The following is a 10,105-nucleotide window of genomic DNA, read 5'->3' as shown; positions in this document are numbered from 1 at the left end:
GTGTGCGCGCACGCGCGCGTTTTTGTGTGTGCGCGTGCGTGCATGTGCCTGTGGATGCGCGCAATTAGGTCTCTGCAGTTCAGACTTTGTGTTCACTGCTACCATGACCTGAGCCGTTCGGCAATGGGCTTGCTTGCACCTTTAACGTTCTTGCCCTGGGCAACACCTCGACACGCGCACGCTCAAATCTTGCCTGCACACCTGGCACGGAATAACCAGGTGCCCCTACTACAAATTTGCCGAGAACGGGCTGTATGGGCAGCTGCTCGGCGTCAACGACACCAACACAGAGTACTGGGGCTCCCTCGGCTCCGCCACCCTGGCCTCCTGCAACGCCACGTTCCTCACCCTCGCAGCTGCCAAGGTGCGTTGCCGGGCGCTGGGAGGGCGTCGGGGGCGAAAGCGTCGGATCGGAAAGCCAGCCCCTGCAATCGACACCCATTGCCAGCCGTAGCCGAGCGGGCTGCCATCATCTCGCCAACCCCATACCCTGAATGGTTTTGACATTCAACCCTTCATTGGGAGGGAGGAGGGGCGTGGAAGTTTCCTTGGCACACGCCAGCACACCCCTGAAGCGCTTGCCAGCGACTGACGGCCCCAACCGCCACCTGCGACCTGCCCCCGTCACTGCGCCCCTCCGACTGCTGCCCGTGCAGCTTCCCGACCTGTCGCAAGTGGCGGACCCCTCCATGTGCTCTGCCGCCGGCGCAGTTAGCGGGGCATACCTCAAAGCCACCAGCCAGTTTCCAGGCAAGGGGCCCTGCTACCCCGTGTGGGCCGCCACGTCCCCCTTCTTTAACAGGTGCGGTTGCAAGGCGGCGCTGGCGGCCGTGGTTGCGCTGGGCATCAACTCGGTGCCGGGTTGGCATGGTGCTGCGGCTGGGTTGTTGGCGTTTGGCGAAGTTTGAGTTCGCGGGGGTTCGGTGGCGCCGGGGTTTGCTTCTTGCGGGTGTTGTGATTGCAGGCGTTTGTGCCAGGGCAGGAGTTGAGAAGCGAGGGCGCTGGCGGTCTGGCCGGAATGACTCGATCACACATGCATGAGGCTTTCCCAGGCTAGCAGGACTGGGCTGCGGGCACCTGCAGCAGCCGCGCTCTGCGCATATTTCCATGCCCCTCACATGGCTACGGGCGTCCGCGGTCGCACGCCCATATCGCCCGCCGCTCGCCCTTGACGGTACTAGCAGGCCGGCGTTCACCACCCTGCCCAGCTGTCACCCTGTGCGTTCCTCGTCGCAAAAAAAACAGCCGCGAAACCCCTGCCATTGCCCAGGTGCTTCCCCAAATTCCCGCCCGAGCTCATGGGATCAGTCTTGTCGGCCCTCAACACCAGCGCCGGCGTCGCCGCCTCCGCCGCCGGCGCGTTTGCGTCTGACTACGCGGGCGCCGGCAACCAGCTTGCGACCTACATAGCTGACATCAGCAAGGGAATACTCATCGTGGCCGCGGCCGGCTTGGGCGCGGGGATCGTGCTGTCTTTGGTAGGTGCTTGCCGTGTGTACGCGCGTGCTAGTCAGGGTTTGGGGTTCAGGGTTCAGGGCTTAGGGTTGAGTGCAAACCCGTGCGAGGCGCCGGCACTCGGGAACCAACCCGGGTGGCAAGTGCTTACATGCAAGAGGATGCGGCCTGGGCTCGGCTGCGCCTCGGGGATCGGCTTGCTGGCGATTTTGGCTGGCGCCTGCTGCTGCGTCTCCTTCTCAGGGCTGCATGCAGGTCTTGGGGGTGCTTGACGCCGCAAGTGCGCACCGCTTGGCCGCCCCAGGTTGCTGCCCGTGGCTTCTGTTGTGAAGTTTGATTGACTATTCCACGTTTCCCTCTACGCACATAAACATATAAACTTACAGACGCGCGCACACACACACACACACACACACACACACACACACACACACACACACACTCACACGCACGCACGCCAGCACTCAGGCACAACCACGCACACGCACTCTCTCTCACACACACAACCACAACTCCTCAACCCTGCCAAACCCCAAACACCCGTCACAGGTTTGGATGCTCATCCTGCGCTACTTTGCGGGCGTCATGGCCTGGGTAACCATCGCCGCCGTCAACGCGGGTCTGGCGGCCTGCACCCTCTACTGCTGGTACCTCTCCGGCAAGCTGTCGGCGGTGAGCGTTTGAAATCCTCCAGATCACGCCCGGCTCAAATTCTCTGGGCGCCCCGCGAGGCGGTGTGTGTGACGTGGGGGGTAGCGAGCTGACACGGGTGGTGCAACGCGCGGGCAACTAATGTGTGGCAGCCAGTCATGAGTCAAAGATGGATCGGGGCTGCCGTAAGGGCTGCTGCTGCACACATGCAGAGGGGCCGCGTCATGCTTTGCACGGACGGTCCAAGCAGCGACGTCGCACCGGCGCCATTGCTGGAGGCTCAGTTGGTCTCGCATTGTGTCCCCTGTAACACCCCCCCCAACACACACACACACACACAGACAAAACACATAGAAAGAGATACACATCCACATGACCGCACGCGCACACACCACACGTCACTGCGCGCCCGTGCGCCCCGGCCGCGTCCCAGGGTTGACAGGCAGCGCAGTCGCGCAGACCAGCCCCGTTCCACCCATCAACCCTGTTGGCTCGGCGCTTTCACCTACACGACCCCTCCCCTGTGACCTCCCAAAGGCCGGCAAGTGGGGGTCCGCGGTGGCGTCCCAGTTTGCAGGATTTGCCGGGCAGGACCCTACCCTGGTGTCACGTGAAAACTGGGGCTACATCGCATATGCAATGACGGCCGTCGCCGGAGTGGTGAGGGGGGTTTATGAGTAAGTGCGCCATCGCTCTAGTGAGCTGCTGATGAGGCACGCACACGTGCGCGCCTTGTCGGTGCTTTGAAGTAGAGTGAGCCACGGGCTGTGTTTGTCACAGCCCCATCGGGCCCTGTTGCGCATGCACCGTGCAGGTGCAGCGCATGCATCCTTTTTCCGTTCAAAACCCTGTTTCCAGGCGCCTTGTGATCGCAACATGCCGCTTCACACAGTTGTCCAGTTGCCTGCACAGCAGACATACGCGCCGCACACACACACCCACACGCACACATGCATGCTCGCTCGTGCGTGTACAGGTGTTGCTGTTCACGCTGGTCATGCTGCGGCGCGTGGCTGTGGCGGTGGCGTGCATCAAGGTGGCCAGCCAGGCTGTTGCCAGGATGCCTTCCATCCTGCTGTTCCCCCTGCTGCCGTTCATCCTGGAGGTGGGTGCGTTTGTGTGCATGTGTGTGTGTGTGTGTGTGTGTGTGTGTGTGTGTGTTTTGGGGGGGGGATGTTCCAAATGTGTGGGGGTTGAGATTATCATGACCAATAGCATCCGGCCTCAACCCGTTGCCTGCTTCCCGGGGTTGTTGCGACTGTCTACCTATCCCCCTCCATCAGGCGCCCCCCCCCCCTGCGCCTTGCTGCACCTCTGCTGCCTTAGACAACGCTTGAACTTGGCACCCCCCACCCTCCCACACACACACGCACACATGCACGTGCACATGCGCATGCACAAGCAGATCAACCCTTGCCGTCCGGCCCAGACACCTGACCTCACCCGCGCCCCCTCCCTCACACATCACCCCATCCCCGAGCTCCCCACCTCTTTCCCCATCCCAATTCCGACCCCTTATACAGGTCGGCCTGATCATTTACTGGGTGGCCGTCGCCGCCACCCTGTACAGCGCCGGCGTGCCCACCGCGCACTGGCGGACTGCTGCGGACTACAAACCGAAGGGCCTCAGCCAGCTGCTGCTGCCAAACGACACCGCGCCCGCCATGACGGCCGCCCCGAACACCACCAACATGACCGCCGAGGTGGGCGCTGGCCGAGCCGCTGCTGCTCGCTGCTGCTCGCTGCACCGCGGCACCCGCGCCCTCACCACGGCACCCCAGGAACAGCGCTTGCACCATGCTGGCCCTCCTGCCGCTCTTGCGGGTCGTCAGGGGGTCTGCTCAGGTGGCGCTTGTCGCGTTGGCCATGGGCAAAGCGGCCTCCAAATCATGCACACTTTCTGTGATCTGTGATCTTTGATCTGTCGGCGTGCATCACGTGATGCACTCTCACTAAATCCCCTCGGACGCGCCCGCATAACAGGACGTCCTTGACCTCTGCGCCGCGTCGCCTGACTGCTACATCTCCTATGACTGGAACAACCGCCTGATGTACGCCTTCATATTCCACCTGTTCGGGCTGCTGTGGGCCAACCAGTTCATCGTGGGGTTCGCCAGCGTCGTGGTGGCGGGCGCCGTGGGCAGCTTCTACTGGTCCCGCGGCGACAGCGCCCAGTGAGCTTTGGCGGGGCGGGCGGGGTCGGGGGGCGCAATGCAGCCGAGCTATATGGCTGCCGCAGGGGTGACTTCAGGCACCGCCTGGATCGAAGCTTCGAGGACCCATGTCGCCGCCCGTGCGCTCCTGTGAACAGATTTGATTACCCGGGCTCTGACGGCCGCTCGCAGGCTGCAGGAAGCCGGCTGCAAACCTTGCTGGCCCTTCAGAGATTCCAACTCAAGTCCATCGCCATAAGAACGCGCACTCCATCCTGACCGTTCCAACCTTTACAGGATGCCCACGTTCCCAGTCATCCGCTCCATGCGCCGCACCGTGATCTACAACCTCGGATCAATCGCCCTGGGGTCGTTCGTGATCGCCGTCATCCAGTTTGTGCGGCTGGTGCTCAACTACCTCGACAAGAAAACGAGGAAGATCCAGCAGGAGTCCAAGGTTGGCTTTTGGAAGGGCAAGGGGCCAGGGAGAGGAGCAGGCTCCAGCAAGACGTGCGATGCATTTCGGCTTAGAGGGAGTCCTGGGATGTTCAAGGTTTTGGGGTGGATTGATGATCAGAAAGAATGCATGGCTGACAGTGGAATCGCCAAAGGTTTCAGCGTCCTCGACACCAGAGGTCTACTTTCCTGCGGCTGTGAGAAGGCAGGAACGCGTGGCAGTGCGGATTGGGCCAGGCCGTAAACGCGGCTCTGGCGCGCCACAAACTTTATACACTCTCACACACACTCGTACCCCTCGCCGACTGTGGCGTGGCCGCCCACCCCACCAACCCCCTGCACAGGCCGCGGCCTGGCTGATGTGCATCGTGAAGTTCCTAGTGTGGCTGCTCGAGAAGATCGTGGCCTTCATCAACCGCAACGCTTACATCATCGTCGCCGTCAAGGGGTGCGCGCCCCCGCCCATGTAGCAGCCTCGCCAGCCGCCCAGCCACGCCTGTGATCCCTACACGCTTGGATTAGATGAGCTCGAATGTGATGCGATGCGGCTCGACGGCCCTGGCTGCAACGTTTCGCTGGAGGTGGATAGCGGGCGCCCCGCAGCCCAATCGTCCACGCTCCACTGCTCCTGTCAAAGCTCGCGCCCGCGCCGCTTCCCCTGGGCCCCTGCTTTGCAGGTCCAACTACTGCACGAGCGCGGCACGCGGCGTGCAGCTGATTGTGGCAAACGCGATACGACTGGCCACGGTGGGGCCGCGCCGCCGGACACTGCCCCCACCTCGTCATCCCCTGCCCCGGCCCCGCGCCCGCCCACAGTCGACGGGCCGCACACCCGCTGTGTTGTTCCGCTGTTCGGCCCCCCCCCCTCCGCGCCTGGCGCCTGGCGCTCCGCTTCCCGCCTGCCGTATCAATCGCGTGACCGCCCCCCCCCTCAGCTCTTCATGCGCAGACATGGACCCCCAGCAACCCTCTCCTCCTCTTGCTCCCTCCGCTACCCATTCTTCTTTGCCCCTTCCTCCTCCCTCTCATGCGCACACTCACACACACTCACACACCTTCACACACAATGACATGCAATCACATGCAATCACACACAATCACATGCAATCACACATAATCACACACAATCACATACAATCACATACAATCACATGCAATCACTCACACCCAGGTCAACATCGTGGGTGACGCCCTGCTGTTCCTGGGCAAGCTCGCCATCGCGGCCTGCTGCGGGCTGGCCGCGTTTGGAATGGCCAACCTTCAGTACTACAACGACGCCGTGGTGGGCCGCCCAGGCTGCTGTGCGTCGAAATGCATGACCACGCCGCCCTTTGTTCGTCGAGCTTTGAAGATAAACGACGTTGACCTGCCGGAGGGCGTGCACGACCGCGGGCCCTCCGCACGCCTGCCCGCTTGGGCTGGTTTGTTGAGGGCCAGCACGAGTTATGCCAAAAAATCTCCTCATGTAGCGTGGATCTGGGCCTGAGCTCAAGTCCAAACGAGTCCCGATTGTCAATTGTTCTCTGTGTTTGCCTGATGTTCCTGCTTTTGACTTCTCCCCTCCCACCCCGCAGACCTACCCCTCGACCTACCTGTCGAGCGCCATCTTCCCTATCGCCGTGTCCGTCATCACCGGCTTCGTCGTGGCGCAGGTGACACCCCATCGGCGGCCTCGCGGCGGGGCGGGCAGGGTTCGTCGAAGTCGAGCTTAAAGAAAGGCTGGAGGCGGGATCATCCGAGCGCCGCCTTTGAAAATCAGGGTCCCTGTGTGCAAATCTAGTAATAGTGGTCAAACCTGACTCGTGGCCGACGGCCCCATGCCAATCAAAGCGTCCCGACATCCCACCTTCGGCCTTTTCCATCCAAAGAACCCCTCCACCCCTAAAACATCCCCCCCTCGGACCCGGCCCCCCTAAAAGACTCGCCCTGCTCCACCCCCCCCAAAATGTATTATCCCCCTCCCCAGATGTTTTTCAGCGTCTACGAGATGGCCATTGACACCACCCTCCTCTCCTTCTGCGAGGACTGCGAGTCTCATGGCGGCCACCCGCGCCACGCGCCCCCCATCCTGATGGAGGCGATAGGGGAGCCCATCCGCGACGACGACGGCCACCAGGGGGGTAAAAAGTCGCGTCACTGAGCCACGCGCCGGCGCAGCTAGCAGGGGCGCCCTCCCGCAGGCGGCGCGGGAGCCGCGGCGGCGTTGCCGGGGCTCGCATGGGAGCGAGTGCGTCTCTCCTTTTGGTGTTTGCGTCGCGTGCCCGGCGTCATGCGGTCGCACGTACGCCGCGCAGGAGCGCAAAAGGTGCCCGCTGTCTGCCGGCCGTGCCACCGCTGTCTGCCGTGCTGCCAAAGGGTGCCCGCTGCCTGCCGCGCCGCCAGCGGCGTCTGCTGGCGGACGTCTATCAGGCTGCCTGCCCGCCCACTGCTGGGGCCATGGTGCCTTTCCGGCGGGTCCCGCTCATTTTGGGTGTCACGCAGCTGCTGCACAGGCGCTGCGCAAGCGTCCCTTGTAGTTTGCACGCATCCCGTGTTGCACCCTTTGATCTTGGCTCGATTTGTCATGATTTGCATGTGCGTTGTTGTCCCTCCACCCTTTCTGCCCTGCCTCACAATTCACCAGTCTCAGATTCAGTGCTGCATCTGAAGTTGCTGCTACCTGACATGATGCATCGTGTCTGGCGCTTGGTTTTGTGCTTTGAGTCATTGCTGCGCCGAGCAACGCCGTCAGACAGGGGCACATGTGTGCAGGTGAAGAGGCAAATTCACACAAACAAGCTGACAAAGAAACGAAGCACTCTGCATGCTGCTGATGAAATTTGATTCAGAAGAGTGCTGCATTGAAAGCAGATATGGATGGGGGAGGTGCAGGCGAAGCAGGAGGCGGGCTCTCCCGGTCAGACGGAGGGCGCAGCGTGCATACGGCACTGCGCCGGTGCAGCCCAGTGACCTGCAGGCTACCCGTCACGCAGATCCTTGGATGTGCACGCAAGGACCACGATCGGCTACGATCGGCTGAAAAAAAGGATGAAGGGGTCCAAACATGCTGTTCGCTTTTGCATTGAGTCCTCCTGCTGCTGCTGCTGCTGCTGCCAGTGCTGCTGTTTTGTACCGCGCACAGGGATGATGGGTGCTTGACAAAAGCTTGTGGCCGAGAGGCCTGCCGTCCACGCCCTTGTGATGCGGCTGCTTAGACATCACCGCAGCCTGCCGACCGCGATTCAGGCAACGGCGGCACCAGTGCGGCCCGGCCCTTGCGCCTGCCCGGCCTGGCAGCCGCCCTCGTCCACATGGGCATTGAAGTTGTCCTTTGGCCAAGCGTCAAAGTCACTGCAACGCCATGTGAGCAGGAGCAGATCCCCATGAAAGCGCTGTTCAAAGGTGTTTAACTGCATGAGGAAATCCCAACGCGCCGGCAAGCAAGGGTGCAGACGTTTGAAGCAAATTACAAGGGCTTCAGCAATCAGTATACAACAAACGCGTGCTCACAGAGAAAGGGGAGCTCCATGACGCCCGCATTCTCACCTGCCGATCGCGACGATCATGAGGAGGTTGAGCAGGCCCGTGGCGACGCACCCGGCCCCCATGGTGCGTGCGCGATGCAGGGGCTGGCCGTCCGCGTAGTTGCCGACGCCCTCCAGCTGTCGTTGGCGACAGGAGGGCGAGCGGGGCGCCGCGGGCAGCCGGCCGTCGGGCTTGTGAGTCCGCCTCGTGTCAGGTGTGCAGCAGGTGCTAGGACGAGAGGACAGGGTGGCTGAGCCGCTGGCCCCACCTCGCTGCATCGGCTTACATGCTTTGCACAGGCAGGTAGCGCTGCTGCAGCAACACAACAAGCTTCTCTGAGGGCTAGGTTGGGCTCCAATGAGGTGTTCTCAGGTACTGGCTGGGTTTGTGTGTCAAGGACTCACCGCCAGGAAAGAGTCAGTCATCTGGAACCAAAGGGATGAAACCACAACCAGCACGCCAACTGCGGTGCGTGTGCGTGTCGCGCAGCAGCGGGCACTGGTGCCAGGGCATGTGCTGGGTGGCAGGTCAGACCCGGTTGGACATTGAGCGAGGAACATGAGGGGGCTATCTGCTTGCACCGCTGCCTGCTGTGGTGGTCAGCAAGGCGACATGGGGCCAAGAGCACAGAGGGACTCCAACAAAAGAATTTGCTGTTCAAGTCTTTCACAAGGGGGGGCCATGTAAACATGGCTTTCTGCTTGGCTTCCAGCTCACCTAGGGGTGTGCGGACCTTCTCGGTGCAGCCGGCGTAGAGTGCACCCGCCAGGGAAGCAAGCAGGGCGAGCTCGAAGATGACAATCCACCAGTAGTAGCTGAAAGTTGGGGGTTGGCCGGCAGAAGGATTGCATGGCTGTTAGGGAATATGCACGTGAACGCATGAGGGTGTGCATGTGGCGCTGCATGTGCCGTCCGCACATGCAACTGCGATCTGCATGCATGCAGAGGACTCTGAGAGCATGAGCCTGCTACTGGGCTACCAAGCCAAGAAGGGGGCTAGCCTGCGGGCACAGCTTGCACTCTCCAGCCCGCATTGTGGGCCCCTCGCGTGCCGCCATGGCAGCCGTGCAAACACAGCGCGCATTTCAGGCTCACCCAAAAAGCTCCGTGCAGGTCTGAAACTTTGCGCTGAACCCTGCATGCGTGAGATGGGAGACGCATGAGGGTGTAAGCCGGACGCACAGGAGCGGCTACTGGAAGCAAGGCACGCTTCGCATGGCGCCCAAAGGCGAGTGTGGATGCCTGTACAGCAGCCAGCATGGAGTGTTGCAACACTATTGGGTACGAGGTGGCAGTGGTTGCAGGAACAGAGGAGCCGCACAGAAGGTGCGGATGCGCACCGCGCACTCCCACGAGGCCGCCTGCATTGTGGGTGGCGCTGCCCCCAATCGACGCCTCCGGGATGTTCTCGCAGGTTTGCTGAAGGCCGGCCAGGGACGAGAGCGTGATGGCCCTGCGCACGTGCAGTGAGCCATGAGATGGCTCTTCAGCAGCTTGCTGTTGGCGAATTCGGCGCAGGCATTCCAAGGCGTACGCGGCGCAGGGTACTGCTGCTCTTGCCACAAGAAGCGGCCACGCGGGTCAGCTTACCACACGCAAAAGGTGATGGCGCACAGCGCCACGGTACTGACATTGAAGATTGAGATGCTTGGCTTGACCATGGTGCCTGACCTGGGTAGAGACGGATCGCGGATCGCAGGACGGGACATGAGCCCGTTTGAAGCGCTGCGCTGCGGCCTCCGCTGTTGTGGCGCTCCAAGCCCCAGGGCTACTGCCCACTCCGTGGTGCATCGAGTGTTGATTTCAAAGTGTTCAAGTGACTGCTTGCGCTGCTCCGGCGCTGCTCGGCCCAGATCACGCGTTGACGGGGGTCGTCCATCCGTAGG

The 10,105-nt window shown here is 62.1% G+C and overlaps 2 protein-coding genes across 2 annotated transcripts; one reads left to right on the top strand and one right to left on the bottom strand.

Moving 5' to 3' along the window:
* Positions 1-5,074: 5,074 nt before the first annotated feature.
* Positions 5,075-6,855, top strand: MNEG_3537 (Choline transporter-like protein 5-A; the record flags this gene model as incomplete). The annotated part of the gene is made up of 5 exons (XM_014047991.1): positions 5,075-5,163; positions 5,393-5,462; positions 5,887-5,997; positions 6,290-6,367; positions 6,682-6,855. 5 exons carry the CDS (start codon positions 5,075-5,077, stop codon positions 6,853-6,855), a joined length of 522 nt encoding a protein of 173 aa, XP_013903445.1.
* Positions 6,856-7,936: 1,081 nt separating this feature from the next.
* On the bottom strand, positions 7,937-9,880 carry MNEG_3536 (hypothetical protein; the record flags this gene model as incomplete). Its single annotated transcript, XM_014047990.1, has 7 exons — positions 7,937-8,045; positions 8,241-8,356; positions 8,624-8,682; positions 8,937-9,034; positions 9,315-9,354; positions 9,560-9,672; positions 9,810-9,880. 7 exons carry the CDS (start codon positions 9,878-9,880, stop codon positions 7,937-7,939), a joined length of 606 nt encoding a protein of 201 aa, XP_013903444.1.
* Between the last annotated feature and the right edge of the window lie 225 nt (positions 9,881-10,105).

This window comes from Monoraphidium neglectum (assembly GCF_000611645.1).
Source record: "Monoraphidium neglectum strain SAG 48.87 unplaced genomic scaffold scaffold00448, whole genome shotgun sequence".
Lineage (NCBI taxonomy): Eukaryota > Viridiplantae > Chlorophyta > Chlorophyceae > Sphaeropleales > Selenastraceae > Monoraphidium > Monoraphidium neglectum.
Note: the sequence above shows the minus strand (reverse complement) of the source record. Positions and strands in the feature narration are given on the sequence as shown.